This window comes from Helicoverpa armigera, chromosome 29 (assembly GCF_030705265.1).
Source record: "Helicoverpa armigera isolate CAAS_96S chromosome 29, ASM3070526v1, whole genome shotgun sequence".
NCBI lineage: Eukaryota > Metazoa > Arthropoda > Insecta > Lepidoptera > Noctuidae > Helicoverpa > Helicoverpa armigera.
Window position 1 is genome coordinate 4,723,128 of NC_087148.1, and position 24,186 is coordinate 4,747,313.

General features: G+C 37.4%; 1 protein-coding gene across 3 annotated transcripts; it reads left to right on the forward strand.

Annotated features, from left to right (window-relative positions):
• Positions 1 to 2,852: 2,852 nt before the first annotated feature.
• Positions 2,853 to 23,441, forward strand: LOC110381181 (carcinine transporter). Of its 3 annotated transcripts, XM_064042563.1 has the most exons (13): positions 11,695 to 11,790; positions 12,943 to 13,108; positions 13,801 to 14,026; positions 14,722 to 14,905; positions 15,368 to 15,497; positions 16,060 to 16,188; positions 18,093 to 18,285; positions 18,638 to 18,743; positions 19,155 to 19,402; positions 19,902 to 19,981; positions 21,737 to 21,912; positions 22,759 to 22,931; positions 23,348 to 23,441. In XM_064042563.1, the coding sequence occupies exons 2-13, from the start codon at positions 13,024 to 13,026 to the stop codon at positions 23,388 to 23,390; spliced, it is 1,773 nt and encodes a 590-aa protein (XP_063898633.1). In that variant the 5' UTR covers positions 11,695 to 11,790; positions 12,943 to 13,023; the 3' UTR covers positions 23,391 to 23,441. The 3 variants fall into 3 exon arrangements, with proteins under 3 accessions (XP_063898632.1, XP_063898633.1, XP_063898631.1); XM_064042562.1 differs by lacking the exons at positions 11,695 to 11,790; positions 21,737 to 21,912; positions 22,759 to 22,931; positions 23,348 to 23,441 and adding exons at positions 2,853 to 3,006; positions 20,693 to 20,872; XM_064042561.1 differs by lacking the exons at positions 21,737 to 21,912; positions 22,759 to 22,931; positions 23,348 to 23,441 and adding an exon at positions 20,693 to 20,872.
• The last annotated feature ends 745 nt before the right edge of the window (positions 23,442 to 24,186 follow it).

A 24,186-nucleotide genomic window follows, 5' to 3' on the forward strand; every position in this document is an offset into this window, starting at 1 on the left:
TCGGATATTGAGCCCTGACTTTCACCTGCGCAGAAGCGATTTATTGGTTTATTGCCTTATGTGTACAGTGCGCAAAGCGATCCTCACTCTTCCGCCGAGAGCTCAATATCCGTGCCGGTAACTATACAATACTTACTTGGCTACCTGACTCGTTGGTCTAGTAGTCGTATAGCCCGACTGATAGTCACGCTCCCGAGTTTGTTTCCCTGGTCGGGCCAAAATCACTTTGTAGGTTTTCAGGAATTTTCGGAAAACAGTCCGGTGTCTGGAAATTGGTACTTACTTGATACACTCATGCATCGGAGAGCACAAATATTGGGACATAAGATATTATAAGTGCTTAGCCGATTAATTATCAACCATGGTGGCTGTCCTCATGTAAATAAAGAGATCAGTCAGCTGCGCAGGATCCGATACGACCAGAGAGAGATCAGGCGCAGAACCGACATTTACATGCTCTCCGACTCACTAGTGTGTCAATCACCAACTAAAAGGCTCCGGGCTGTTTTTTGAAAGTTTCTATAACTCACAATGCGATTTCGGCTCCACCTAGGAATCGAAACCGAGACCTCGTGCACGGCAGCTGCGCTTTGCGATAGCTACACCAACGAGGCAGTTGATGCCAAAAAATTCATAGCAAGTCTCAGAGTAAAACTAGTGAGTCCCTAAACTACTTACCTATATACCCCATCTTCTAAAGTTTAGAATCTAAACAATTAAAGCTAGTAAGCCCTAAACTAGTTCATAACCCGTCTTCTTAACAATTAACAGTCCACGTCAACAAGTCAACATGCACAGTTTTATTGAATTTACTAGTATAACTGAACACGAGACGCTTTGATGTCCCGCGTTCAGTTCGTGCTAATGATGTATGATTGAAAATAATACTTACGCAAGCAGGGGCAAAGATTATTTTGTAGATGTGACATTTCTTTGATTTTTATATAGGCACGTATAGTAAATCCTCCTAATAGGCCCAGTTGAAAACCAGCGTCACTGACTTCCAATATAAGCGTCACTAAGCGTGATAAGCGTGTTTTTTTTATGGATTTTAAGGGGACAGGATTTTATTTTTATATAGGCACGTATAGTAAATCCTCCTAATAGGCCCAGTTGAAAACCAGCGTCAGGAACTAGCTCTCTGGCATAATGCTGAACTGGGTCTATTTGGCGCTACCTTTTGTATTTTTTTATTTCTATGTGTATGTACCTATGTCTTGTGTCAATAAATATTTTTTCTTTCTTTCTTTAGATTAAGTCTGTTTGTAAAAAAACACGTTACTAATTTTGCTTATGCACGGAGGAAAGAAAGATAAACGGAGAGAGAGAAGATGCTGTAATGCACGTAGGTCAGGCGTTTCTTAGGTCAAGTAACGTAGACTTGACCAAAACGATCAGTTACTATTAAACTAGCGAGGCGTTGCTTGAGACAAAAGTCGAATAGGCAGAAACATGATAATAATTTGTACCGTCTACAAGTTACTTACTCTATGAGACACGCGAATCAATGGCGCAAGCACATTAATTAAGACACTTGAACACATTGTTCCCTTAGTAACGGTGACTTTGTGCAGTATATGCAGTTTATTGTAGAACTTATTACAGTTTATAAGTACAGTCAATTGCAATATTATTATGTTCACTAAGTCGTGGTGGCCTAGTGGGTAAAGAACCAACCTCTCGAGTATGAGGGTGTGGGTTCGATTCCAGGTCAGGCAAGTACCAATGCAACTTTTCTAAGTTTGTATGTACTTTCTAAGTATATCTTAGACACCGATGACTGCGTTTCGAATGATGATGATGATACCTATATACCTACCTACCTTACATATGAAACTAATTCTATATGTCTATTACACTTTACAAGTAGGTAGGTATAGACGCCAAGCAACTACTTACTACCTGTAAATAGATTCTATTCTATTCTATTTTTGTTTCTGGCAATCTCTGCCGTCGATGTTGATGTCGACGATAATACATTGACAACTTTATGTCAGGAAGAATGAGATTCAATGTTGATTGGGAAAAGACAGATTGGAGTAATTAATACTAACATTGGTTTGAGCTGTTTGTGATAAAAAGGGAGTTATGCTTTTTTGTAGGTACAAGTCCAGGTGATCTAACTAAAAATATAACGAAAACTCATAACCTATGTTTCTTTTTGTTTCGCGAAAGATCCGGAGGCTGGATTTTTGTAGCACATTGCGACAATTCTTAAAATTATATTGAATTAAAATAAAACCTAAAAGAGATTAGTCAGTAATTTGAGTTATTTACGACTGATGACAATTTTATTTAAGTTTTGAATTAAAAACGTTCCACTCCACGCAACGACCGTCGGATCTTTCAATAAAAAAAACTAACAAGCAAAATTATTCATACTGGTTACTTAAATCTAAAACCAGAAAAACATCAATTAGCAACAACCATATTAAAACTAGTACGATCCTATATTTACTCAAGCAAACTGACTGACTATAGTACTGTAATAATCTATTACTAATAACAAGGAAAAAAAATATATGATTGTTTGTGACGGAAAAAACTCAAAAACCACTGCACCGATTTAAAAAAATTCCTTCACTGTTAGAAAGCTACACTCTTTCTGAGTAACATAGGCTATATTTTATCCCGCTACGGGACGCGGGTGAAACCGCGGGCATACGGCTAGTAATATTATTAAGTACAAGTATTTCTGTTTGTTACGAAAAAGCTCAAAAACTACTGAACCGATTTTTTTAATTCTTCCACTATCGGAAAGCTTCACTCTTCCCGAGTAACATAGGCTATATTTTTTTTCGCTACGGGCAGTAATTTCTACAGAACGCGGGTGAAACCGCGGGCAAACGGCTAGTAATTAATAAGTAACACAAATGTATAAGGCAGTCGTTCATTCGGTCAGTTAAACCGCTCGTTGGTACACGTATCCGAACGCTCTTTCTAATTCTATTTTCGTATATTATCTGTGCTCATAGCGTCTTTGGCGGGAACCACCGAAAATCGTTGGTGAGTCATCTATATTTTTATTTTATTTTTCAGTTTTTACAAATGTAGTTTTTTTTAGCAAACTTTTTGCCGCGTATTTTTCAGTTTTTTAATTGAATTGTTAAACTTTTAGTCGGCCTATAGTTTGTTTGGGCTCATAAATCAGTATGAAGATGAATGGTAGTACGCACATTACAAAGATCGGGTATTTAGACGGATCGCCTGAAAATCTAGATAGGAATCAAGATTTTCTTTTGAAAAAAATTGACAACCATTGGGTCAACTGTCGGCCAATACCTATAATTTTGACGCGAAATATCCAAAGATTTTAGTTCAGTTGATTATGCCAATTAAGTAGTTAAATAATATGAAAGTTAAAAGTTAGAAATTATTTGCTCATTTCATAAGAATTCTTTCGATACTAAATATTTTCGTGAATTCAATACAGCTGTTTTGTAGAATTTAGCAAATAATGCTGATAAGTAGTTATTTGAGGTTTGAATAAATATGTATGTGTTTACATAGGTGCATTGCATATAGCATACCTCAAGACCAATAGGTAGGTTTTACAGTAATTTTGATAAAATTATGATATACGATGGGTTGCACAATGTAGCTGGGTTTGTAATGTTTTCACAATTGTCAAATCTCCGATTTAATCAATGAGCGGTAATTTCTTGTTATAGTTAACGGCTGGTTAGGTACATTTCTTGTTATGGTGATGGTTTGGATGTCGTTATAGTTATGGTGACACTCTCGCCTAGTAACTCTGTCTAATATTTTCAAATACACCATTTAACTACTACGATTAACTTCCGCCAGCGCTCTTTTTCACACACCTGGATAAAAAGTACTCCACAGCCTTTTTTAAATCTGTTCCTTAAATTAGCATGTACCTACAAACCAACACACAAACTCTTCAGCCTTATAAGTTATAATATAAGTATCTGTGAATAAATCAACCATTTTAGTATATTAGTGATGATGATGACAGTTTACCTATTAATAAACTAAACGTTTTATGATTAATTCTCTCTCAGTATAAGTAATTTATTACCCACTAAGTTATCTAGATCATAAAATATACACATGTTACTGTATGGAATTTTACTGACATACATTCTTATAATGAGATACTTCATTAATAATAAATTGTATTCGTTTTGTACATAAAAATGTATTAATTGTGTTTGAATTTGAAAAAATTGCTAATTCAGTAATGTATTGGACTTTGTTTTACAACTACACTAGCCGTTTTCCCGCGGTTTCACCCGCGTCCCGTGGGAGCTACTGCCCGCACCGGGATAAAATATAGCCTATGTTACTCGCAGATAATATAGATTTCTAATGGTTAAAGAATATTTAAAATCGGTCCAGTAGTTTTTGAGTTTATCCATTACAACCAAACAAACAAAGTTTTCCTCTCTATACTATTAGTATAGATATCTATTTAGCTGCCTAGGTACTCTGGAATGAGCTTTATCATCTGCCTAGCCTTTTCCCAACTACGTCGGAGTCGGCTTCCAGTCGAAGCGGATGCAGTTGAGTACCAGTGCTTTACAAGGAGAGACTTAGAATTTGTACATGCATTTCCTATAAATAATATAATTATAGGAACTACTAGTTACTCATTGGTCGTTCTCAATATTCCATTTATCTGATGATTTTCTTACTAAAGTTATGCATAGGTCATTTTGGTTTTAACCCCATACAAGTAATTGTCGAATTTCTATCTCAAGACAACAGTTAGATACAATATTGGGATCGTAAAACACGTGCTTTTCCAAAACATGGGTAAAACCAGACATGGAGTATTGAGTCATCAAAATTCCAATGCTAAAAAGGGATAACGCTATCTATATTGTATGGCGTTATCTCTTTCTATACAATCTTGATCAAAAGCCTGGAAAACAAAATGACTATCGGAGGTGCCATAACGGAAAATCTCCTAAGAAAGTAGCGCGACAACATGCGGGTGCGAGGGGGACGAGGAACGTTACTGTCTTCGCCCTTATACGCCTTTTTTAGACTCGTAATACCAAAAAATCGTCAAATATCTCAAGGACCCCGAACGCCTTGTTAGTTCACTCGTAACTGATCGTTTTAGTAATGCCCACTGCGAATTTGAGCTAGAAGAAGTCGCCTGACCTACCTGTTACTGTTACAGCCTTTTTATCGTCCCACTGCTTGGCTGCGGCCTCCTCTCACACGGAGAAGGATTGAGCAATAATCACCACGCTTGCTCAATGCGGGTTGGTGATTTCAGACTGTATAGTCCAGGTATCCTCAAGATGTTTTCCTTCACCTTTTTATCAGCCATTGGTGTCTAAGATATACTTACAGAGTACATACAAACTTAGAAAAGTTGCATTGGTACTTGCCTGAACTGGAATCGAACCCACACCCTCATACTTGAGAGGTTGGTTCTTTACTCACTAGGCCACCACGACTTGCCTATCTGCATTATGGTATCTCCGCTCATGTGTCTTAACTCCGTCGTCAAAATCTAAAAATAGTATGTCCTTGTATTAAGTATTGATCCAGGGAGCGTCCAAGGTATGTCAAGGTTTAAGACATCAAATCATTATTAAGTCGTGTTTAGATATTTTTGTTTTGAGGTGTTTTTACCTGACTGCCGAGGGAAAGTGAGGATTTTTGGAGTATTTTCACTAATATTCGAGAATTATCGTGGTATTGGCTTCCGCGAAGGGTTTCACCCGCTTACTGAAGGTATTACATCACGCACCCAGTTGAAAGTAACCGATATCTTATTTTAATTTTTGTACAAGCTATTTAGTCCAAGTTTCATCAAAATGCATTCGGCAGTTTTGAGTGAAATAGAAACCAACATCCATACATACAAACTTGCACATTTAAAATAATATAAGTTCGATATATTTTTGAGTCTTTGGCAGTCATTACGAGTGGTCAGAAGCCAGTAAATCTAACAACCAGTTACCTAGGGCTATTGGGTTGCCCGGGCAACTGTATTAAGTAAGAGGTCAGCTAAGCAGTCGCTCCTCGAAAAACACTGGTACTCAGCTGCAACTGCTTAGACTGGAAGCCGTCTTCAACATAGTTGGGAAAAGGCTAGGCAGTTGATGAGATCATATTTTTAAGTTAATCGAATTTATACCACCATAGTTTTCATAAGGTTTAGGTACCCATATTATTTACCCATGTGCGACACAACGGATCGCTAGTTGCTAATAAAACAATATATTTACAGTTACAATTCGCGTTTTACTTCACACTACAAATATAGACTATTATTAAGAGTAATTTGTTTGTTCTTCTTATTAAATAACTGTCATAATGTGATAATGTATTTACAATATACTATTTATACGTATACCTATTTGAAAATAAGTTTTTTCCACGTGGCAACCTATCTGCGTTTCAAAGTTCTGTTGAGTAGGAAATACCTGTTATTTTATTTATTTCATTCAATCGATTCCAAATCGATTCATTAGTTCAGGAAATGCAGAATAGACAGAGTAACTTATCGTATAGATAGGTACTAGCAAACAGTTTCAAGACCAATTTGAAAAAATATTTCAGTGTTAGATAGCCCATTACCAAGAAAAGCTCACTTTTCCTACACGTCCGCCTGAAATATTTCCCACAGTGTTCGATAGCGATTTAAACTCCTAGCGGAAACTAATACAGTATATCAAATATTTAAAAGTTTAAATTATGCGAAACAATGTTTACATGACTGAAAGTTCGGTTATACCGCGTTTCCAAGAGAACTCTTCAAAAGTCCTAGATACAAACTATCCTATTATATGTTCTTTCTCAAGGTCAACTCTGTCTTTACACCAATTTATTAAAATCAGTTGGTATAATCATATGAATCAGCGTAACAGACAAACAGAGTTACTTTTGCATTTTTAATATTAGAAGGGATTAAAACTCTCTAAAAATCAAACATAAGTATAGATCAAATCCCGCATTTAATTTCGCATCACATACCTAATTAATTCCCAAAAAAAAACCTTATCAGTAATCACAATATCGTGACCTTGCCAATATAGATTCAGTAAAAAACAAGGTGAAGGTCAGACTGTCCACGATCAACTACAAATAGCCACCACGCTACAGTTGAGTATTTAAAATTCCACGCACTTACGTCATGACACGTGGTGTCTGTATGTCTGAGGAATTTAACTAACTGATTTCTTTTTAAATACTACCACGCATCTGGATAAATAGTTATCATCATCCTCCTGCCCTTATCCCAATTTTATTTGTGTGCAGTACAGCGTGTTTTCTCCTTCCATACTCTTCTGTCTGCCGTCATCTCACAAGTAACATTATTTCTAGCCACGTCGACTTTCACATCAATCCATTGTTTCTTTGGTCTTCAACTTCCACTAGGTATATGCAAAAAAAAGTAGTAGCTTTTATAACAAATATTGACCAATATTCTATCGAACACTGAAATAAAGTTTCAAAACAATAATTCTTGAGATAAGCACGTTCAAGAAAATAGACTCAAGTGTCACTCCTTAGTGACGGATTGTCAAGGAATCCTTCACTAATAGCCCGGTCAAAATAGACATAAAAGTAGTGGTCAAATAACAAAAATTCCCAGAAAGCTGATTTTTGGTGGAGAGCTAGATTTGATCATTATAAATAAAATACTAAACGTCCCCATCGATCCCATGTGTGCGTCAAAAGTTATTCGAGGTTAAATGTCAAAATTTTAGGTTTTTTTGACTTTTTTTCGAAAACGGTAAGTTTTATCAAAAAAGAACATCAGACCAAAGTTGTACATCTTAAAATTTCCTACAAAAATGGCATCAACAATTTTCTCCTACATGTTACCATTCCTGAGATATCGCGCTTAAAAGAATCTATACATATATGTAGTTTCATCAAAATGCATTCAGCAGATTTTGTTTAAAAAGTGCTAAAAAAATGTTCACAATAAACAATAAAGTACCTATTTCCTGACATTAATACCTTCAAAAAGCAAACAAACTCTTCTCTTTAACAACATACATACTTAGTATAGATACTAACGCATATTTCAAACACGTGACCAACCAATGGTGTTCAATTGAGTATCCATTACTTATTGACAATAGGTCATCAATGCAACCCATACATGCATGCATGCATTATTATTTAGCTGAGGAATGCACAACACTTAAATGTGTTGCTATCAGATCATTTTAGAGACTGACAACTGGGGCCCGATTCTGCTAATGTAATAATGGCGTCCACAGCCGATTTCGGCCACTGCGGCTGTTCTCATATGGAGATCAGTCAGCTGCGCAGGACATATTATAGTGCACGAGAATTTGCTTGGACACAGGTGCACTCCCTATTCCTTCACTCTCATGGGTTATGGGATGGGACGGCAATCAGACACGACTGGAAAGAGATCAGGCGCAGGACCGACATTTACGTGCTCGGAGAGCACTTTCAGACTACGGGCTGCTTTGTGAAAGTTTAAGAAAACCCACAAAGCGATTTCGGCCCGACCCGGGAATCGAACCCGAGGCAAGGAGGCTAGTAGATAGCAATCTAATCGCAATATTTAGCAGTTTTAATTCGGGCATTCGGTTAATAAAATAAGACCTATCGAATTCCAATGACATTTAATTGGTTTGCGATTGGTCTGCCATTTGGTCTATAGGGTAGTCTGTTTTAATTCGGAAAAAAATTTGGCTGATTTTTAGAACGAAATAAAAAAGTTTTTACAAGAAAGAGCCAACGGAATTCTGAAAACACTGAAATCAAACCTTTTATATTATGTTTTATGTTTATATATATTTTGTATATAGTATTTTATTTTTAGTTTTGTATAAAGATAAGTAGTTTAAGTTTGTATATACACTCTTTTGCAAAAAAAGCGGGCACCTATGCGAAGTCTTAGTTTTAAGGACTTTACGTGTATTTCAAAGGGTTTTAATGATTGTAGTATGTTTCAAGCGTCAAAAGGGTTAGTCAAGTGTGCGTGAGAGTGTATTCTAAATTTGAATTTTGTACAATTGCTATGAAATTTTTTAAACCTTGTTTTGGACTAATTGCTGGCAGAAAGTTCGTCGGTGTTTTGAAAAGTTTTTGAAGTGATTTTCAGGAAAATGATAATGCAGTTTTAATTAATGATTAATGCACTTTTTTGTTAGATCGAAACATTTTTGAAAAACTATGTGTATTTGATAAAATTTTCACCTGCTCTAAAAGGGCTATACTGATGATTGACGGCAATGTTAAGAGTTTCGGTATTTTAGCGTAAAGAATTCTATTGTTTAGATAATGTACCCACGTGTTTTAAAATATCGCTTTTTCATAAATAAACACTATTTAGAGGAGTATCAGTACTTTGAGCTGCGACAAAACCAATTTAAAGTAAGCAGTGCCGATCACAAATCGTCTCCTATCAGACTTTGACATTTTTTAAAGTTTTGAAATTCTACAAAATACAGAAAATAGCGCATAGACTGTGAGCACGAGGTCTTAAGGTCTCGTAATCACTGATTTTTAAACAACCTCGTCTCTTGGGAAACTCCGTAGACCTCTGAAGATCTATGAGTCTGAGCGATCAAATAGCGTATTTTCATCCCACGAACATTTTATGAAATAAACTTGCCTGCACCGAGATTTTCTGGCATCTACAGCACTTTCCTGCTTAAATCATAACAATAATTGGCTATCTGCTCATTTCTTAAGAAACATACGTTTGGCCAATAATTTTGAATTCATGACTCCCTTTCAGCTTAATCATCGTTTACTAAGCCGACACCTATGGGGTTATCGAGAGCTTCAACGCAGCAATAATTTGACTTTTTGGATAGCTTTAACCCTCTTCATGATTTTTCATATGGTTAATTTAACATTTATCACAAAATTCGATATTTTTTAAATGTTAAAGTGTGATAGAGACGACTTGTGATCTGGCTCTGCTAATTTTGAATTTGTTTTGTCGCAGCCCAAAGTACTGATACTCCTTTAAATTGTGTTTATTTATAAGAAAGCGATATTTTATACCGCGTGGGTACATTATCTAAACAATAGAACGCTTTACACTAAAATACCGAAACTCCTAAGATAGCCATCAATCATCAGTATAGTCCTTTTAGAGCAGGTGAAAATTTTATCAAATACGCATAGTTTTTCAAAAATGTTTCGATCTAACAAAAAAGTGCATTAACCATTAATTAAAACTGCATTATCATTTTCCTGAAAATCACTTCAAAAACTTTTCAAAACACCGACAAACTTTCTGCCAGCAAGTTGTCCAAAACAAGGTTTAACCAATTTCTTAGCAATTGTACAAAATTCAAATTTAGAATACACTCTCACGCACGCTTGGCTAACCCTTTTGACGCTAGAAACATACTACAATCATTAAAACCCTTTGAAATACACGTAAAGTCCTTGAAATTAAGATTTCTCATAGGTGCCCGCTTTTTTTGCAAAAGAGTTTATGTATAGTGTGTACATTGTATAAAATAAATATCAAACCTTATATATCTATAACAAAGCTATTGAAGTCGGTGACAAAATTAACACAGCAATAACTCAAAGACACCGACTTCCAACGTCTTATTTCTTAAATTTTCAGTGTTTTTAGAAGTCAATTTTTTTTCTACATTTTCCTTGTTGTTGTCAAGCAGCCAGACTTTAGGGTAATAAACAATATTTGTTCTACAATGTACGTCAACCGGTGATAACCGGTATTGTGAGAGATAAATAAACAGACAAACTGGGTATTAAAGTATTAGTAGAGATGTTTGGACAGACTCTTAGTATGTTAAATACTGCGCTTGTTATAGATAATATATTGTAAAGTTGGCGGGGTTCAGTATATATACCTTTTTTTAACGACGTCAGAAATCATCAAATGACCCCTCCCGCTGTGGGTTAGCAGCGGTGAGGGAGTGTCAGACTCTTACTGACTAAAAACCGTCTTGTTCCGTCGTAGGCCTTTTATGTACCAGGGCCGCGGTAACTCTTTCGAACAATCCCGCAGCCCTGGCAGGCCTAAGCCCTACTGGGCCCCGCTGGGGTTGTTGACATCTCTACGCGGTTTCATCCGTGTTCCGTAAAACAACTCCAGTAAAAAAATCTAACTCTATCTTTAGCATCATCATCTACCAAGCCTTTTTCCAACTATGTTGGGGTCGGCTTCCAATCTAACCGCACGCAGCTGAGTGCCAGTGTTTTACAAGGAGCGACTGTCTATCTGATCTCCTCAACGCAGTTACCCGGGCAACCCGATACCCCTAGGTAAGACTGGTTATCAGACTTACTGGCTTCTAATATTCTATCTATTGTATTCCTTGATAATTGAGCTATCTAACGTTGAAAGAACTTTTTTCAAATCGTCTCCTTAGTTTCTGATATTAGTGCTTTTGAACCAAATGAATAAGCTACTTTTTATCCGGTTGCGATACGGGTAAAACCGCTGGCTGAATCTTTTTCTAATATAAATTGGTTTACTTACATAAAAAATAAAACAGTTATACAAAATGTAAAAGATGTTTTCTGTGCTATCCTGACGGTACCCTAAAATTGCACTCACGTATTTTTCTTCTCAATACAAAATCTTAAATGTAATTAATTTGTAAAAGAAATAAAACTACTACAAACACCTAATTATTTATGACAATTTAATCCTACTTAAGACAGTAGTTAGTAAATTTTTCAAATAAAAAGCCTATGTAGGATGATTTTACAAATCAGTTGTGTTTCAGACTCCGTTTGTATAATATCAAAGTTATATTTTTCAGTTAGTTTTTTGTAGTTAAATATTTCTAATTTTAGTGGTTAAATAAAGGCGTTTGTCATGTAAGTAAATAATATGAATATTCTCTATAATTTGGGATATTATTATGTAATTCTTTAACTATTTTTACTCGACTACCTCAGAAGGAGAGTTATGTTTACCTTGCTCTTGTTTTTAGCCGACTTCAAAAACGGTGTTCCCAGTTTGACTATACGCATGTTTGTGGGCGATTATCTCACGTTTGACTGAACCGATTTTGTTGCGATTTTCAGCATAGGATGTGTCAGCTTTAGGAGAAGTTGATTCTTCTTCTTCTTTAGTCGGTCCCTCACTCGTTGAGGATCGTGACCCCATCTCCTACGCCGACTATTAGCTGTCGCCAGCGTTCTCTGTCCTGTGCCAGCCTGTATGCCTCCTGGAATGGTTTCTGCAGGGTCTTACTGAGCAAATCCGTCCATCGGGTTGGTCTGCGGCCCCGTGGTCTCTTCCCCTGTCTTTTGCCTAATAATATTGATTTTTCAATATTGTCAGGGGGTTTCCGCGCTATGTGTCCGAAATAACGCAGGTATCGCTTTAGGACTATCGTAGATAAGCGTTCTTTAACGTGCAGTAGTTTTAGGATGGATTCGTTTGTACGGAAAGCGGTCCAGGGAATTTGAAGCATTCGACGCCAGCACCACATCTCGAATGCGTTTATTCTGTCCATGTCCACAGCTTTAATTGTCCATGTTTCCGACCCATATAAAAAGATTGAAAATATCAAAATATCAAATATCAAAAGGAGAAGTTGATAGCTACAGTATATTTATAGCCAAAGGTGAAAAACTCGCGCACAAACATACACACGTGCATACAAGCCAAACTAACCTCTTTATTTTCCTTCAAGTTTGTTAAAAATGATCACCGATCCATGGCCCGACAACATCAAGCGTTGCTTAACCTTACGATCAACCCTTGCAGCTATAACTTAGCCACGAGTCATCATCATCATCACCATCATCATCTCAGCCATAGGACGTCCACTGCTGAACATAGGCCTCCCCCTTAGATCTCCACAGATACCTGTTGGAAACGACCTGCATCCAGCGTCTTCCGGCGACCTTTATAAGGTCGTCTGTCCACCTCGTTTGTGGACGTCCTACGCTGCGCTTGCTAGTCCGTGGTCTCCACTCCAGCCACGAGTACCTCAACTTAATATTCCTCTTTGTCCACAGCCCAGCGCTTCAAGTTGAAGTCTTAGGACTCCGAAATCACGTCGAGAAAAGTGTCTTTTAAGGCTAAAACGTTGTTCGAGAATGGAATCACATGAGAAGAACGCACGCGCAGTAGGGGCGACCCTGGACCCTACCAGAACTGACCATGTGGAAATGAACGTTGGAGGTAAGGAGTAAGAGTACCTTAGTGGACTGCCACTATTTTTCTCTATATGCAACTTTCTACTACATTGGTTTTAGATTTAACTTATCTTATAGCCCATATGTACCTAGGTACATTTTTGGACTGTCAACCCCTAAGACGACCCAATGGCCCAGAATTCCCTTGCCATTTCTGGGAAATTCCACTGGTGTGCAGAACTGTGACACATAATTTAATGTTACTTCTAGTCTTATCAATCTAAAATTGTTTGCGATCAATTTTGGTAGAATTTTACCGTAATAAGAACACTTAAATCATAGTTATTGTTTTCTTATTTAATTTCTAAAGCCCTTTATTAGTTTATTTTCTCCCTTTTTTAATGTAGTAAGGTAAGTAAGCTTTAGTTTCCCTGATCATTTTTTTTATAATAGTCTGTCATACAAATAGAAGATTTGTTCCTGATTGTTTCTTGTCCCTTTTGTCCCTTATTTATTTATTTGTTGTTTCTTGCGTCATTTGCGTGCTGAAATAAATGGATTTTCTTTTTTTCTTACTACCCCATTAGAAAAGTACTTAAGTGCAGACAGTCCAATTGGTTTTGCCTTATTTTTTTATTTAGACCTTTTTATTATTATATTCCAATTTATATTCCCCTGAAAAATATTAAGTGCAATTTTTCACATGTAGACTTAACCTACCAAACACTTCTTCCACAGCAAACGGCCTCGAAGCTCAACAGCCAAAACCCAAACTCAAAGATCTAGACGATCTTCTCCCCTACCTCGGCGACTTCGGCTGGTACCAGCGCATCCTCTTCCTCCTCATGATACCCTACTCCTTCTTCTTCGCGTTCGTCTACTTCGGGCAGATCTTCATGACTGTGGTGCCGGAGGAGCATTGGTGTTATGTGCCTGAGTTGCAGGGCTTGGGTGTTGAGGAAAGGTGAGAGTTCGAAGGTGGATTCCTGTAATGTATCTCCATGTTGGTGTGTGATTAGAGATTGAATTTTGATGAAATATAAATTAGGTGTCTCTATCTGAAATTCGAATTGTAAGATAGTTTATGGAAATCCGCGGAAAATCTATATTGGTCTTCAAAATTCTTACGAATATTATAAAGTAGCTTCTGTCAGAGTTTTCACCCGCGTTCTGTGGGAACTACTGCATGCACTCGGATAAGAAAGTAGGTTGTATCCTTTCTCGATAAATGGGCAATCTAGCACTGAAGGAGTTTTTCAAATCGGACCAGACGTTTCGTAGATGATATAGCGTTCAAGCAAGTGAACATAATACAAAAAAACTGCTCTTCAACTTTGTGAGAATCGAAGTACTTAACTCTTTAATCTATCTGTCTAAGAACTGAAGCGGTAATTTACACAGATAGTCTAAAAGCCTCAGAAAAGACGTAGAATACTTTTATCCGAATGCTAGAATACGAGTTGCTCCCTTGAGTGCATTTGAAACCGCGGATTAGTTAGGTCAGAATACACCAATTTAGAAACTGTCGGCCCATAAACTGCCTTTTATATAGGTGCGGGTAGAAGTTCCCTCGAAACATGGTTGAAATTGCACGCAACAGCTAACTACATCATAAAAAATCATCTCCCATTAACTAATCTCCCATTCCATTTTCCCCAGGCGTCATCTCTCAATCCCTCTAATAGACAACAAATACGACAAATGCTCCGTCTACGACGTGAACTGGACAGAGGTTCTGCAAAATGGAACGTTACAACCCAACCCGGAGTGGGGAGTGAGGAAGTGTGAGAATAGATGGGAGTTCAACTATACTGATGTGCCGTATGAGAGTATTGCTTCACAGGTAAGTCCTTATTTGCCTAGCCTTTTCCTTAATTTGGAGTCGGCTGCCAGTCTAACTGGATGCTGACTTACCGGTGTGCCACATCGAGCGATTGAATGTCTGACCCCCTCAACACAGTCAGAATCAATTGTCTATCATGGTTCATGAGATACTTTTACACTTCGTGTACAGACCCCGAAAAGATCTTTACAATAGGTCAATTTCAAAAATATTTTGATCCCTTGCGCATAAAGAGGGATGTTAATAATTTTTCCCGCTATGTGGTCCTGTCTGAGATACCGTAGCTCTTAAACAAATCCTTTTTGCATGCGTTTTATTTAGATAAAAGCTACTATTAGTAAACTACTGCTTAAACAACAGTTTCCATCAAATTCGGCTAAGACGTTTTAAATTGCCACATATGTTTCTTCTTCTCCATTGTTTCACTCCATAAAACCTAACCATCTCATTCTATCACTACAGCAAGGCTGGGTGTGCGAGAGAGACAACTATCCGGCGACAGCTCAGGCTATATTCTTCTGTGGTGGAATCGCTGGAGGATTCATCTTTGGCTGGATAGCTGATAAATATGGGAGGATTCCTGCTTTGATTGGTAAGTTTTTAATAAAGTTATTTTTCTTGGTTATATGGTTATGACTTGAAAAAATAATTATTATTGATGAATTTTGCCAGTAAAATGGCAATATATGGGCCATACTTTAGATTTTTAGTTTAGCAAAAAATATTTTTTTGCACTTCTAATTTTAAAAATACGATATTCTTCTCTAAAAGTATCCATACAAAAATTATTCGAGATTTCCAAAAAATCTCTGATTTACCAAAAAATTGTCTACTTTCCCAAAATTACTACAATTATTTCCAAAATAATACTTAAATTTTCCAAAAATGCTCTAGTTGTCTGTCGGCTCCTCTTATTATTTCACACCGAGCGCCTTCAAGCATTCTTAATGACAAAAGAAAAGCACATCCAAAAATAAGCCTTACTTCAAATACTTAGTACTCAATTTCGGTCTGTCTGAACGGACCCTAAGAAATACACTAGTTTTTCTCTCACTTGTCATATTCGAAACAACCCCTTTATCTAACCTCTATTTCTATTTTTACTTTACACATGTAAAAATAAGATATACTTCAACTATTATTTTGAATTTCAGGAGCGAATCTATCAGGCTTCGTAGGCGGCGTAGGATCAGTGTTCACAAACGACTTCTGGTCATTCTGTCTATGCAGGTTCATAGTCGGGTTGGCGTATGACAACTGTTTTATTATTATGTATATTGTTGGTGAGTTTCGCTTTTTCTATTATATACATTAAACTACATTAACAGCCAATTTCTTCATTAAAAGTAAAAGCCAAAGTAAAAGTCAAAGTAATGTCTAAAGTTAAAGTAACGGTCAAATTCATTTTTTCTATTAGTTTTGCTGTCACTTTAGCCTTGAAAAAACGAATTTGACCGTTACTTTTACTTTAGACATTACTTTGACTTTTACTTTTGATGAAGAACTGGCCATAAATAACGCAAAATAATTTACCTATGTATCATCGTACATAGTTGCACTGTCTAAATAAAATTCCATCGAAAAGTTAAAGAAAGAAGAAAGAAGAGTAACTTGGTTTTTACAAAACTATAAGTACAACTTATAAGAAATCTTTTGAAATTAAATCTAACCAAATAAGCCTAGAGATAACTTATCACGTTCTGAGATTGCTAACAAAAGAAAACATTCAGTTTTCCCTTTTGAAATATCTCTTCAAATAATTTTGCTATTCTGAATTTATTTATTTATTTATTTACTAGCTTTCCGCCCGCGGCTTCGCCCGCGTGGAATTCGGTTCACCTCTCCCGCTGTGGGTTAGCAGCGGTGAGGGAGTGTCAGACTCTTACTGACTAAAATCGTCGTGTTCCGTCCTAGGCCTTTTATATACCAGGGCCGCGGTACCTCTTTCGAACAACCCGCAGCCGCGGCTGGCCCTGGCGCTACTGGGCCCGCGGCGAACCTTAACATCGCGATACAGAAAAGCACAACGCCATCTATCGAGCTATCGGGAAGCTCGCGATTGAACAATGAGCTACAGGTTAAAGCGCGAGATATCATTGCAATTCTTACGTATCTTAAAAAAAACAACGTCACCACGTTTTAAAAAGCTATCATTCCACTTCTTACGTATTTTAAAAACACATCGTTACCACGTTTTAAAAACACCCAGCGCCATCTATCGCATACCTCAAGAACGAAATAACTTAACTATGTAATACTTATACCAATTAATAATTCGTTGAATTATAGTTATTTCAGGATAAGTAGATGTAAAAAAAACAGTTAAGACGATAAAACAAATTGTACGTCATCTCTCGGGAATTCCTCATTTTCGAGGATTCATTATCGTATCATTTAGCTTCTAAATTTATATGTTCATATTCGTTTGCAATATATAAGTAGATGTAAAAAAAAAACAGTTTAGACGATTAAACAAATTGTACATCATCCCTCGGGAATTCCTCATTTTCGGGGATTCATTATCGTATCATTTAGCTACAACGACACACAGCGCCATCTACAATCCATCCATCAAGCAAACAATATTTTTGTTTTCCCTCGGGAATATCTATTTTTTTCGGGATAAAAAGTACCCTATTATTTAATCCGGACTTCTAACTTTACGTCTGCAAAATTTCAAAGCAATCGGTTCAGTAGTTACGGCGTGAAAGCGGAACAAACAAACAAACAAACAAACAAACAAACAAACAAACTCACTTTCCGATTTATAATATTAGTAAGGATTTAGGCACACCAACAACCTATTTACAAATACCCTCACATATACACGTTTACAACTGAATTGGACTATTAGTGACAAAATATTTGAAAAAGACACTACTAGGCAATGTATCAAATTCCTTTCTATAGAGCTACAATTTAACGACACCAAATCATATTTTTGTTTCCTTCATTAATGCATTTACCTGTAACTTAATAGACATAGAGGTATTTAGCCTCGGCGAACGTAGTGTAGGACGTCCTCAGGCACGGTGGAGTGATGACTTGCGCAAGACTGCTGGCAGGAGCTGGATGCGAGAAGCCGAAAATCGATCTCAGTGGCGTGCACTTGGAGAGGCCTATGTCCAGCAGTGGACTGCGATAGGATGATGATGATGAATAGACATATGTATTTTTCTCTTTCCAGTGCTCGAATACGTGGGTCTAAAATGGCGTACCTTCGTAGCGAACATGTCGATAGCTGTCTACTTCACCTTCGCAGCCTGTCTGCTACCCTGGATAGCTTTGGCAGTCAACGATTGGAAGATATATACACTAATAATAAGCGTGCCCTTAGCTCTGGCAGTTTTAACTCCCTGTGTGGTGCCTGAAAGCGCAAGGTACGTTGAGGTCTGTTATTTGAAAAGTATGGGTTTAGGAGTGATGATATTTTGGGAATCGTTTTTTTTTGCAAGTTCTAGTGGTTGCAACAACAAATTATAAAGAACTTATTTAATTTGAAAGTTTAATAACGGGATACTTTTTTGCTAATTTTCTCTTTAACATTATCTATCCTTTTCCTATGAAGTCCAAATACCTATATTTATAACTTAAACACTTTAAAACTTAAACTAAATTACATTGCTAATATTTCAAATATAAAATGAATAGTAAAAACTATGTATCAAAATTTATGTAGCTCGAATCACTTAATTTATAGAAATGTAATATAGAAAATACTTTTCGTTTCAGATGGTTAATAGCACAAGGACGTATAGATGAAGCGATCAAGATCATGCAGAAATGTGAGAGAATCAACAAGAAGAAGATACCTGATGAAGTTATTGAAGAATTTAGGGTAAGATGCCAATTTTTAGATACATAGGCTTAAAAAGAAAGGCTCAAAAGCCAACTAGGAATATGATTAGTAAAATCATATAAGAAACGCTTGGTGAAGTTGATCTGAGGATATGTGACCATCTTGTCATGACGAGTTCCTCCGTGTTTCGGAAGGCACGTTTTCGGGTCGCGGCTGTCATTTGAACATCTTTGACAGTCGTTACAGGTAATCAGAAGCTGGAAAGTCTGGCAACCAGTCCTATCAAGGTGTTATCGGGTTGCCCGGATAACTGGGTTGAGGAAATCAGATAGACAGTCACTCCTTGTAAAACACTGGTACTCAGCTGCATTCGGTTAGTCTAAAAGCTGACCCCGACATAATTACTTGGAAATAGGCTAGAAGATTAACCTACCATTTACCCATCATCAGGTAACAGCCACAGAAATAGCGAAAGCCGAACAGGAATGCAAGAACTACAGTGTCCTGGACCTCGTGAAGACTCCTCGTCTCCGTCGCCACAGCATTCTCCTGGTCCTCATATGGATGTCCATCGCCATGGTGTTCGATGGCCACGTTAGGAATGTCGGGTCTTTAGGCCTGGACATGTTTAAGACCTTCACTGTGGCGACCTTTACGGAGTTCCCTGCTGATATACTGCTGATTTTGACCTTGGATGTGTGAGTATCATTTTTATTTTTGCTTGGTGTCGATTATTTGAATTTCTCCCATAGCTAGTGTAATGGAAGAGATTTCTTAAGCAGCGCCTTTGTAGTTGATTGTTCTCTATTTTTCTACTATTTTTCTTCTTGTCCAACCTTCTGTGTGTAATAAAGTCTTCTTAATAGAGTTAGAGAGAAAATTGTGAAATGTACCTGAAAAGTGAATATTTTAAAGCTGAAGAGTTTATTTATTTGGACAGTATTTGATGTCAAGAACTGTTACATAGTCCATTTATGGAGGAAGGCTATTAGTTTTTATCTGGGTATGAAGAGTAGTGCCCAAAAAACACATTTGAAATCGCCGACGGAAGCTAGTACATGGTGCTTTAAAAGAATCAAAATTGTCTTTTTTAACCTTTCCTCAATCAATTTGTTAGGCTTCGTATTTTTGATCAAACCAAACGATTTTGACAATTATATATTTACCTCTATAAAGCTACTTTTGATATTGTTACAGTATCGGTCGCCGTTGGCTTGCTTTTGGAACTATGGTGATTAGTGGCATCTTCAGTCTTCTGGCCACCACCGCACCTATTGGTAAGTTATTTAATTAGTTATATCTCAGAATAAATAATTCCTTGAAAAAAACTTTGCTTAATGATGATGATGATAATAGTGATAATGATGACAGTGATGGTGGTGATAGTGATGATGAAAGTGAGGGGGTTAATTATGATGATGAGTTTATTTATGATAATTGGGTGAATAATAATGACGATGAATAATGATAATAGCTCAAAATGTATATTTTCTCCTGTAGGCATTGTTTCAGCGTCACTATACTACTGTTACATACTACTTTGCAGAAACATCGCTGGTTATACATGATGATGATGATAATGGTGATGATGATAATGATGATGATGATGATGACTTTTTATATACATTTTCTGTCGTAGGCATAGCTTCGTCGTCGCTCGCGATAGTCGGTCGTTTCGCAGTGAACATATCGTACAACATTGGCATGCAGTATGCGGCCGAGTTGTTGCCGACGGTGGTGAGGGCTCAGGGCGTCGCGCTCATACATATCACTGGTTATACATGATGATGATGATGGTGGTGATAATGATGATGATGGTGATGATGATGATGATGGTGATGATGATGATAGTAGTGATGATGATGATGATAATGGTGATGATGATGATAGTGATGACAATGATGATGATGGTGATGAGGATGATGATAGTGATGATGATGATGATAATGATGATGATGATGATGATGACTCTTTATTTTCTCTCGTAGGCATAGCTTCGGCGTCGCTCGCGATAGTAGGTCGTTTCGCAGTGAACATATCGTACAACATTGGCATGCAGTATGCGGCCGAGTTGTTGCCGACGGTGGTGAGGGCTCAGGGCGTCGCGTTGATACATATCACTGGTTATACATGATGATGATGATGATGGTGATAGTGATGATCATGATAGTGATGGTGATAATGATGATAGTGATGATGATGATAGTAATAGTATTATGATGATAGTGATAGTGATGATGATAGTGATGGTGATGATGATGATGATAGTGATGATGATGATAATGATGATGACTCTTTATTTTCTCTCGTAGGCATAGCTTCGGCGTCGCTCGCGATAGTAGGTCGTTTCGCAGTGAACATATCGTACAACATTGGCATGCAGTATGCGGCCGAGTTGTTGCCGACGGTGGTGAGGGCTCAGGGCGTTGCGTTGATACATATCACTGGTTATACATGATGATGATGATAGTGATGATGATGATGATGATAGTGATGATGATGATGATGATAGTGATGATGATAGTGATGATGATGATGATGATGATGATGATAGTGATGATGATGATAGTGATGATGTTGAATGATGATGTTGATGATGGTGATGATGATGATGATGATGATGGTGATGATGGTGATGATGATAGTGATGATGATGATGATGTTAGTGATGATAATGATGATGGTGATGATGACTCTTAATTTTCTCTCGTAGGCATAGCTTCGGCGTCGCTCGCGATAGTAGGTCGTTTCGCAGTGAACATATCGTACAACATTGGCATGCAGTATGCGGCCGAGCTGTTGCCGACGGTGGTGAGGGCTCAGGGCGTTGCGCTCATACATATCACTGGTTATACATGATGATGATAATGGTGATGATAATGATGATAGTGATGATGATGATAGTGATGATAGTGATGATGGTGATAATGATGATGGTGATAGTGATGATGATGATGATGATGGTGATAGTGATGATGATGATGGTGATAGTGATGATGATGATGATGATGACTCTTTATTTTCTCTCGTAGGCATAGCTTCGGCGTCGCTCGCGATAGTAGGTCGTTTCGCAGTGAACATATCGTACAACATTGGCATGCAGTATGCGGCCGAGCTGTTGCCGACTGTGGTGAGGGCTCAGGGCGTTGCGTTGATACATATCACTGGTTATGTGGCTACGATTCTGACGCCTTATATTGTTTATATGGTAAGTGAAATATTTATTAACTGATGCTATCGTAACTTTAAGTCGTGGCCCAAATTCACTGAAAACATACAGTCTAAACAGTCGGCCAATATTTGAATTTTTTTTAATAAGAAAATCTCAATTTCTATGAGTCGGTTCGATTCAGTCGACTGACCTGACGTTTGTAATGTATGTACATAGAATACGTACTACCATTCCCCTTCATACTAATTTTATTACCAACAAACTATTGGCGGCCTAAAAGTTTGCAGTTGCAACTGCTAATCTGATTTAGAATTCTCTTTCACTATTGGGAAGCTATACTAATATAATTTGTAACATACGATGACTATGACGCTGGATGCAAATCGCCTCCAACAGGTATCTGTGGAGATCTAAGGGGGAGGCCTGTGTTCAGCAGTGGACGTCCGCCGGCTGAGATGATGATGATGATGACTATGAAGTATGACTGCCTCGTTGGTCTAGTGGTCGTAAGCGCGACTGCTATGGTTCGATTCCCGGTTCTGTATTAGTCAGGAAGTTGGTGATTGATTCACCCGTGCAGAGAGCACGTAAATGTCGGTCCTGCATCTGATTTCTCTCCGGTGATGTCGGATTGCCGTCCCATCGCGCTATGAGAGTGAAGGAATAGTGAGTGCGTCTGTGTCTAAGCAAATGTGCGTGCACTATAATATGTCCTGCGCAGCTGGCGGTTCTCCTTATATACCTATAGCATACAGGCTATATCTTATTTTATTGTATTCCTCCACAGAAAGAGGTTCAAAATTACTCCTATATTTTTTATACTTATTTTTTCGCCCTAATATATTTTACTTATGTTTATATTGTTTATATCTATATTTCTAGGCAACAATAGCTAGAGAGATCCCGCTACTAATCCTCGGCGCACTCGGTATATTCGGCGGCAGTCTCTGTCTATTCCTGCCCGAGTCTATGGGCAAGGAGATGCCACAGACTATACAAGATGGCGAAGAGTACGGGCTGGATCAAAAGTTCTGGGACTTCCCGTGTTGCAATAGGTAAGTTTTGTTACAAAATAAAATAAAAAACGATAATATAGCTAACTTATAACAATTCCCTAAGTCTGACAAAGTCATCTGGCAAAATCGGTTCAGTTAAATATGAGACAATGGGGCACAGGTCGCCTCCAACAGGTATCTGTGGAGATCTAAGGGGGAGGCCTATGTTCAGCAGTGGACGTCCTATGCCTGAGATGATGATGATGATGAATGGGTCACAAACATGCAGCTCCAACTTTATTTTTAAAGTCCTAATTTTGACAAAGTCATTTTTTAATTCAAACTCTTTAACCAGACTCATGGTCCTAGCCAAACCCAGTGCAACTCATCTTTGTTCCAGATTATTTCACAATTTCGGGTATTATAGAAATTAAAAAAGAAATATATTGTAATAACAGTTTCTTCTTTGTTTACAGAAAGAAGAACAAGAAGGTGACTGAAGAAGAATCTCGCTATTGAAGAAAATATTGTTTTCAATTGTATTTTTTCATCAAATAGATATTATTTCTTTCTACACGCACAAATATCATGACTTTTTTTTTCAAAATTATATATTTTTTACTGTATGCACAAATTATGATGGCTTTACTTATGTACTTATTTGTAAAACCACAATGATGAAATTAAATATGTAAAATTATATAAATTTTTATTTTTTATATCAAATGAAAACTCAGTAAAACTGTAGAAAAAACCGGCTGTCATTTGAACATCTTCGGCAGTCGTTACGGGTAGTCAGAAGCCAGTAAGTCTGACAACGGGTTGCCCGGGTAACTAGGTTGAGGAGGTCAGATAGGCAGTCGCTCCTTGTCAAACACTGGTACTCCACTGCGCCCAGTTAGGTTAGAAGCTGACCCCAACATAGTTGGAAAATAGGCTAGTCAAGCAATGAAAACCCGCTATTTTTAAATAGAGTTTAACACGTTTTATGAAAAAATGGGAACAAGACCTACGCTAAAAATACTCTATTAGCTAGAAGCAAGCCTTCGGCTTCGACTGCACCCACAGCGGTAGAGGGCATTTGATAATTCCCAACAAATAAGAAATAATATAAATTGGATGTATACTGAAATCGTGAAAAAATCAAACAGCTTCGGAAAATACATGCTCTATCTCAGTTGCTAACTTCTGAAGAATGAAATTCGGAATCTGAAATTCCATACAAGGAGTGCAAATTCCTATCTCATCATCTCGCGAGCCTTTTCCCAACTATATTGGGGTCGGCTACCAGTCTAACCGGATTCAGCTGAGTACC